We start from the raw sequence: 8813 nt of genomic DNA on the forward strand, positions 1-8813 counted from the left end.
TATTGTGAATAATTGCTCTTGTGCTAAGAAAATAGCAATTTATATTCTTCACTCAACTTTCCCTATTAGCCACAAATAATTCTTCAAATACTTCTACTATCAAATTTAGGATTCAAATCCTATTTATTTTACCTCCAACCATTCTCCTCCAAACATATATATACATTGAGGAATTATATTGTTAATTCCCCTCTCATTTGAGTGCATTAAATTCCACCATATTCCACTTCCAAAAATATTGCACTCAAATTAGAAAATATCTCTTTTTGAAATTAGATCCAAATATAATTTCCTTTCAACCTTCCCTATTCAAATTATCTCCAAATATATTTTCCTTTCAAAATCTTCTATTCAAATCCCTTTCAAAATTGAGAAACCAATTCTACTTAAATTGGGCCGAAATTCTTTTTCTCCTTCGGCCCAAGCCGGCCCAACACCCAGCCGAGCCGCCAACTTGCACCGTGCCGTGTTCGTCCTCCTCCGCCGCTGCTGTGCCTTACCCTCCTCCTCCGCCGTTTTCTCCTTCTCTAAGAAACCGTCGCCGCTGCCCTACCGTCGCCGCCAAGTCGCGTCGATGCCGTGCCGTGTTCCTCCTTCCCCGCCGCCCAACTCCCTGGCAGCCGACGTGTGTGCGCGCCGCCGTCGACATCCAATCGGAGCACAGAGCCGACGCCGTCTTTTTCTTTTCCACGGCGCCGTCACGAAGTTTTCCTTGATCTTCCCCTCTGGAACCGCCTTGCGCCACCGCCTTTTGCCGCCTATAAGTATTCGGCGAGGCTGCCCCTTTTCCCCTCCACACCATCGAGCTCTCCGAGCTCCTTCTCTCTCCTGGCCATTACCGGCCACCACCATCATTGGCTGATCTCCCTCACCGGAGCAATACCGGCCAATAACTCGCGCCATCGAGCTTGCCTCGATGAGAGGATTCCATTTTTCCCCTTCCCCTCTTCCTCCACCTCTGAATCAAACCTCACCGAAGCTCTCTCTCTCCTCCCAGTTCACGACCTTGCATCCGCCGTTCCGGCCATTTCCCTCACTTCCTTTGCAGGACAATGCCCTCCCTAGGTGCGCTGCACTCGGGAACACCACCGGCCGCCGGCGTCGTTGCCTTCCGGCCACTGGAGCTCTGGCGCCCCTCCTCTCCCTCCTGTCAGTTTGCTCGGCAGTAGAAGGAAGAGAAGGAGGAAGACGACGGGAGGAAGAAGAAAAGGAAAAAGAAAAGGCAGACACTGACAGGTGGGCCCCTGCACAGTAACTCTTCGTATTTTCTCTATTTAATTCAAATCCTAATCTTTAGAAGCCCATATCTCCTAAACCGTAGATCCGATTCCATTCAAACTTGAACCTAAATTCATATAAATTCAAAATCTATATTTTGATACCAAATTTGCTATTTTAAGATTTTGTTTGAATTTCCTTAATTTATTCAAATACTATTTGAATAAATATTTGATTAAATCTTACAATTGAATTTACAACTTAAATTTATATTTGCTTTTCAAATATTTTATTTTATTCCAAATTACCCCTTTAGCCACTAAAAAGCCGCCGGTTGGAACTTTACGCCTTCCATGGGGATGTTCGCGGTTTACTATCCCCGACGTTGGACCGTTGGTTGTAAAGCCCGGCAAAAACCAAACCTAAGGTCGAAGTGCTGCTCCTAGCACCCCACGCCTTGATGCGTATAGCGGTCGGAGCTTCACTATTCCCTCGACCTCCACAGCACGCCGCACAGTTAGCTCTCGGGCTCTGTGTGATCTTAGCCGCTCCGCCGCCACTCACGGTTGTCGGAGTAACACTTCCGCCCCACCAAACCTACACCAACCTCATATTCCTCTAGCCGATATATTGTCGGTCGACACCGGCTAGAGAAGACACTAAATCTAGTCGTTATGCTGCCAACTCTAGCAACGACTAGCAAACAACCAAACCCTAACCGATACCTTGCTAGTCAAATCCCAGTTGTCATCCAAATTCCATACCCTCTACAATACTATCTATCCACCATACTCTTAGCCACCTACTTTCTGTCTACCAGAACCTACACATAAAATATAGAGTCTAGCCGAGATGCTACCCAAAAATACTAAACCCTAGGTATGATCCTACCAAAACCTACCATCAGCCGATACTAGCTATATATCTGTTCAACCAGTTCAATCATCCAGTATACTTCCCATCCTCCTACTAATCAAACCCACACATGAAATATAAGCAACAGTAGTTGCTTAATCCCCTCTAGCCTCCAACCCTCTAGAACCTCCGCATAAAATATCAGCACAATAATCCATATACCCTATAAAAGAGATAGACTATACCCTAAACCTTAGCCCACATAACCGTTTATCTCTTTCTTGCTATTTTATGGATTTTATTGAAATTGGTTCTTCATCTTTCTTAGTAGAGTCTATTTTATTTTGGATGGTAACCTGTGGTATTTCGAGGATCGGATAATCAGGTTGCCTATCTCGGATTTATTTGCGTTGGAGCAAGGCAAGTTATTATTCCTTCCCTTTGAGCATAAATGCCCTACATTCTATATTCTATTCTATGCACTAGCCATACATGATTTTGAATGCATAATCTGAACATATAGCGAACCAGTTATATGCTAGCTTTTGCTTAGCCATGCTTAGTTAGAATATGCATAAAATTTAATGAACTTAGATTGGGACAGTACGTAAGATTTAGTTGATTTCCGGGTGGCTAGTACTGTCCCGGTCGATATAATTGCCACCAAATACTTATGTCAAACGAACGAGTACGACCGCAGCTTCTAGAATGGGGACAGACCTAGATATTATGTTAATTAACAATGTGGTACCTCTGTACAGTGGTTCCTTTTGTAAGTCCTCGCGCAGGAGGCAATCTTATGCCGAGCAGGGCATCTTATGATATTTACCGAGGCGCAGGTAAATATATTGATTTTCGCTCATGAGCTGTGTGTGTGATTTTATGGAAACCTGGTTGAGATGACGTGGGGTCTCTCATCCAGTTCTCTCTAAAAACCCCGGGAACGCCAGAACTCCTCTCGCTGCTGATAACGTTACGTTCAGAGCGCATGGGGACTAGAGTTCATGGAACAGGTGCCACTATTGTTAATAACCTAATACTGAGCCATGACTAAGCTAATAAATATTGGCAAGTCGTGGACTACGGGTAAAGCGTACATCTACTGCAGTAGAATATTCATGAAACTATTTGAATAGCCGTGCTCATGGAATTGAGTACCGAGACTCATATGGTATTTGGTTAGAAACTTAATTCCAGATTTTATTAAATACTGTTGCATCAAACGCATTGCAGGATTTCTCCTTCTATATTCTCTGCTTTCTGCAAGTAATCATAGCCCTACTCAAATACTACTAATTCATACATTCATATTGAATATAATAGCTTGCTGAGTACGTTGTACTCACCCATGCTTCAACCCCCACCTTTTTCAGAGTCCATTTGGAGTTCTTATCGAAGCCGGGAGTTCAATCACATAAGTTAGTTCCCTTTAAACCTAGTCTTGAAGTCTAGTATTGTTAGATGGTTTAATTCTATAGCAAAATGGCAGAGTTGAGTCATCATATAGCTTCTGCTGTATTAGTTAGCCACAAGTTTGTAAATACTCATATATTTTGTAATAACATCTCCTCTGGAGTCTTGATCAAACGTATGCAATGAAGATCCAGATTGTTGAATCTGTATCAATCTACTGATTCAGGGCTTGATACAGTCTAAACATATCGGTTACCGAATCATTAGTTTTGGGACCCGACATTGCTCTAACAAGGATTAACATTTTTTTAACGCAGGGAGTACGTCACACGTCGACAGCTATTAGTACCAACTAATAGTCGCTGCTCCAATAGTTTAACCACGTGATACGCGCGCGATGCATATTTATTTTAGAACAGACTGAATCATCAACGGACCAAGGAAGCATGGCCTTGAAGCTTCTCTGGCTGCATGCCGACGGACACTGCCAGTGCCACCTCTCTCTGCTGCTGCGCCTCGTCGCTTGCCTCGCCCTTGTGCTGCTGCTGCCGCCGCCGCCTGCCCAAGCGGCGACGGTGGTCACCCACCTGCCGGGATTCGATGGTCCTCTACCCTTCTACCTTGAGACCGGGTAAGTGAACTGAACACCCTCACACACCAAAGAATGCTCATTGCTCTGCTTCTTTGCAGAGGCGTACTCTGAGCCTGAATCTCTGATCGATTCAAGAGATCACATGAAACTGCAGGTACGTGGGCGTGGAGGAGGAGACCGGGACGGAGCTCTTCTACTACTTCGTGGAGTCGGAGCGGAGCCCTCGCAGCGACGTCGTGCTGCTGTGGCTGTCGGGCGGGCCGCGGTGCTCGGTCTTCAGCGGCTTCGTGTACGAAATAGGTTCGTAGCCCGTGCATTCGCAACTCGGACATCATCGATGTATTCGCAGGTTGCAATTGGGAGAGGCGACTGGGATAATGGGGTTCATGATGAGCAGTGCCATGTTTTTTTTTTCTCAGGCCCTGTAATGTTTGTCGCGGAACGTTACAGCGGCGGCACGGTTCCGCGGTTGGAGTATAATCCGTATTCCTGGACGAAGGTGAGCGCAAAATATTTGTATATCAGCACTGATATAGAAGCGAATTAGTCTATAAGTAGGTCTGTGTATATCAATACATTTTATTTTACCCAATTAAGTCTATAGATGGGTTCATATATTAACCCACTTACACTCAGTCATCAATTTTTCTGCTGAATATATATGTGGGAGAGCTACATATACATAATTATGTTTATGAGAAATTTATTTAACTGTCTTTGATGCTGCTCCATTTGGTTTGTGGTTGATTGGACATTTCTAGTTGGCAAGCATTCTCTTCGTGGACTCGCCCGTTGGTTCCGGTTTTTCATATGCGCACGATCCCAAAGGTTATGATGTTGGAGACATATCATCTTCTATGCAAATTGTGAAATTTCTACGAAAGGTTGAGACAAAGCAAGCTAGCGTCTACCGTAAACTTCCATTAATAAAAAATGTTGAGATTTTGTCTCTTTATGCAGTGGCTGGATGATCATCCAAAGTACCTTTCCAATCCGTTCTATATTGGAGGGGATTCATACGCCGGAAAGGTGGTTCCTCTTATCACGCAGTATCTCTCTGAAGGTAAATCCATGTGTTTTCTCTTCGTGATGCTAGCAAGCGACATATTTTAAAATTAGTATCTCCATTCTCAAATATAAATATATGATGCCAGAATGCACATAGACAAACATCAAAATCTTAAATCATTCATAAATGCAAAAAGGATTTATACGTCTTCAACTTCTGACCTTCCGTGAGACAGCGCCGCAGATCCGTGTCTCACCACATGGCCCCCTTTGCTAGGAGTACACATGAGATGACGTGGGATGAAGAGTTGAAGATGTAGTGGATCAGGGCTGTTTACAGGGAAACCTCTCATTGGGGTGGGCTAGTCGGTGTTGGGGAATAATCCTATTATTAGGTTGTTATCTTAACTAATGTAATTTAGATGACTAAAATACCCTTGAGGAAATGTCACTTACATATAACGAACCAAGGGCAATAACGTAACTTGTCGTTGCTCTCTCCCCCGTTCCATGTATTCAAGCTTGGGCTCCTTCCAATGGAGGCGGGAGCCCTTGCCCTACATATTGGATTTTATAGTCCAACAGTCGGGAACCTACATGTACATAGATAGGGATGCAATAGAGACCCCCTGGATCTTTCACAGCTAACACTAAGTAGGGTTACTATTTTGGTTCGTAAATTTCTATTGGGGGGATCAGGAATTTCGGAATGGAATGATTCGACATTTGATCAAATTCCAAATTTGAATAAATTTGCTAAGTTCACAAAAATAAATAAATTTTAATGCTTTTTGAATTTCACAAAAATAAATAAATTTTAATGCTTTTTGAACTTTTTCTATCCGGTGGAAATAGTTTCATTCCATGGCCCATGGGTTGCCCTAGAAATCGTGTTGGAGGCCATGCAGAGGATGTCCACATAGACTGGTCGGGGAGGGTTTACAAGTTTAGGATGGAGGCGGTTAATTAAGGAGGCTAACGGTTAAAATGAGAAGATGAGAGTGCCTGTCACCGAAGTAAGTGTGGATAAGTGACTTTCTGAAGGTGAGTGGCTAGGAGCACGATTGACTAGACTATCAGATGAAATTAGAGAAAATACATATATCAATAGAGAATGAGTAATTTTGACCATTTACGTGGTTTAAAAAAACCATTTGTAGTGAGTTACGTTGATAAATTGATATGTAAGTTAAAAGATAGTTGCAGGGCTTACAATCACGGCTTAATTATTATTTTATAAGAGCATAAAGATTTATGTTCTTGAGCTCTTAATTATAGTTTTGTATGTGATTCATTAATGACAATTGTATTGTGCTTCAGGAATTGAAGAAATGCATCATCCAATCATTAATTTAAAGGTTGTATTTTCTAGTGTGCAGATAATCACTTAGATGACAAAATAGAAATTATATATGTATCTAGCTTGTTAACTCTTGTTGCTTTTATTCAGGGTTATCTAGTCGGCAATCCTAGTGCAGGAGATAAGATTGATGTGAACTCTAGGGTTCCATACTCTCATTCATTTGGAGTGATATCTGACCAATTGTATGAGGTAATCTTATATTTTTTTACTGAAGTGTAGCCCACTAAAATCCTAACGATGTAATGTCAGTGAAGATACTTATTCTTTTCCCCTTCTATTTATCAAAAGGCTGCCCTGGCAAATTGTAAAGGGGATTATGAAAACCCAACGAACAAACCATGCACTGACGTAATGCAGACCATTAACAATGTAAGCTTTGACATCTATATATATATATTGCCCTTATTGTCTGAACTTACCGTCTAGCTAGCTTTGTCATCTATATATATACCTTCTCCACAGCTCATGTCAGAAGTATTGGAACCAGCATGTCCCTTTGACTGGCCATGGCCAATGCCAGGAAGAGATGCTTCCAATAGGAAGTCTCTAACCGAGGAGCACTATTGGTTAGGTGACCCACCTGTTGAACCTCCTTTCAGTTGTTTTGCTGTAAGTCACTATTTATTGTGTTTTGGATTTTTAATTTCATGCAAATGTAATTCGAATGAGGCGAAAGCACCTACATTTCCATTGAGTTTTCTTTACAAACGATTGCCAAATTTTGCTTTTAGGCATACCGATACTACCTGTCTTACTTCTGGGCAAATGACAATGCCACCAGAGCTGCTCTCGGGATAAAGGAGGTAAACTTCCTTATCTCTTGGTCGTGAGCCTTTTACTATTCTCTCTTTGTCAAAAATTACTAACTTTGACTAGCAATTTTTAAAAATTTATATATTTTAACAACATAATACTATGTTTCCAGATTCACCATGAGAAATGTTTTCAAAATATATAGTTCATATGTTGCTAAACTATTATTGATTTTTTATAAATTGATAGTTAAAATTAGAAATGTTTAACTTAGAACAAAATTAAAGCGATAAATAATTTAAAACGGAGGGGCTAATTAATCTACAAGTCAATAATAAATCACCTTCTAAATAGGGAACGGTGACGGAATGGATAAGGTGCGCTACGGGTCTTCCTTACACACGTGATCTTCCAAGCAGCATAGAATGCCATTTCAACGTCACCACCAGGGGTTACCGTGCTCTTGTGTACAGGTTCAATTAGCATAATCAATATTTTCAGCAGGCTCATTTCTTATTTACATATTGTTTTGAATCTTCCTGATCGCTTACGCTTAATGCTCTGTAAAAAAAAAAAAAACTTATGTGGGTGCAGCGGAGACCACGACCCTATTGTGCCATTCTCAGGCACGCAGGCATGGATAAGATCATTAAACTTTTCCATTGTTGATGATTGGAGAGCATGGCACCTTGATGGCCAGGCTGCAGGGTTAAGTGATTTTCCTATCGTCTTGCATCCCCATCTGGTCTTATCTCTGAAAACAATCGATTGCATCATCATTTATTAGTCACTTTCATTTTTAATATGAACGAAATTAGACATAAAATTGACACTATGTTTAACAAAATATGAAGATGAAAAAAGAGAATGGGAAAAAAATAGTACTTCTTACAATTGGTAGCTTAGTTTGCTAAAATTTCTTCTTGACCTGATTAGAGGTGAATGTTGTTTTCTTACACCAGATTCACAATCAAGTATGCTAACAACCTGACCTTTGCGACAATAAAGGTTTGTCTCGTTCTCTACCCCTTCGTTGGGTCCATTCACCATTTTTGTTCATACATTAAATGGAGAATTAGATGTCACTGGTATTCATGCCTAACACAAGACTATTTGGTTGTTTTCCTATGGATGTAGGGTGGTTGCCATATTCCTCCCGAAAATCGGCCTAAGGAATCCTTCATTATGGCAAAACGGTGGCTGGCTGGTGGACCCCTCTGATGTGCCGTCGCGCACAATACGGCATCTCTGAATTCAGATTCCGACCATCATCAACATATGTAATGTGCTCATTATATTGAGTAAATCAATATAACTAGCTGGATGGCCCGCGCAAATTGCGCGGCTAGCATCTAAACAAAATCATATATTTTTTATATGATTTTACTTAAAATTTATTAGATAGCTATCTTATTGTCTTAAGACTTTGAAAGACCAACCCTTATCATCTCGTGTTTCTAATTATATAGTTTTTAAAAGTCACACCAGTTGCTACCCCTTATGTCATCTTCTTCTTTATTTGCTTGCTCAATCTACCACTATTTCTTTTTATTCTTCTTGAAACCTTTAAATATTGGATTTTATAGTTTCTAGAGTTTATTGTCATGTTGG

General features: G+C 41.2%; 1 protein-coding gene across 3 annotated transcripts; it reads left to right on the forward strand.

The window, feature by feature from the left end:
* Positions 1-814: 814 nt before the first annotated feature.
* On the forward strand, positions 815-8813 carry LOC127761724 (serine carboxypeptidase-like 17). Of its 3 annotated transcripts, XM_052286054.1 has the most exons (16): positions 815-1236; positions 3447-3491; positions 3804-4117; positions 4233-4378; positions 4498-4577; positions 4840-4962; positions 5039-5141; positions 6407-6444; positions 6537-6638; positions 6738-6818; positions 6912-7058; positions 7181-7252; positions 7557-7675; positions 7797-7910; positions 8165-8210; positions 8340-8809. In XM_052286054.1, exons 3-16 carry the CDS (start codon positions 3933-3935, stop codon positions 8421-8423), a joined length of 1440 nt encoding a protein of 479 aa, XP_052142014.1. In that variant the 5' UTR covers positions 815-1236; positions 3447-3491; positions 3804-3932; the 3' UTR covers positions 8424-8809. The 3 variants fall into 3 exon arrangements, with proteins under 3 accessions (XP_052142014.1, XP_052142015.1, XP_052142013.1); XM_052286055.1 differs by lacking the exon at positions 3447-3491 and having other exon boundaries at positions 7797-7915; positions 8340-8813; XM_052286053.1 differs by lacking the exon at positions 3447-3491.

This window comes from Oryza glaberrima, chromosome 2 (genome assembly GCF_000147395.1).
Source record: "Oryza glaberrima chromosome 2, OglaRS2, whole genome shotgun sequence".
Taxonomy (NCBI): domain Eukaryota; kingdom Viridiplantae; phylum Streptophyta; class Magnoliopsida; order Poales; family Poaceae; genus Oryza; species Oryza glaberrima.

Excerpts from the sequence above, each read along its gene's own strand:
- LOC127761724 (XM_052286054.1), top strand. The coding sequence starts at position 3,933 with ATGGCCTTGAAGCTTCTCTGGCTGCATGCCGACGGACACTGCCAGTGC. Across the intron at positions 4,118-4,232 it reads CCCTTCTACCTTGAGACCGG|GTACGTGGGCGTGGAGGAGG; the intron begins GTAAGTGAACTG and ends ATGAAACTGCAG. Across the intron at positions 6,445-6,536 it reads ATCCAATCATTAATTTAAAG|GGTTATCTAGTCGGCAATCC; the intron begins GTTGTATTTTCT and ends GCTTTTATTCAG.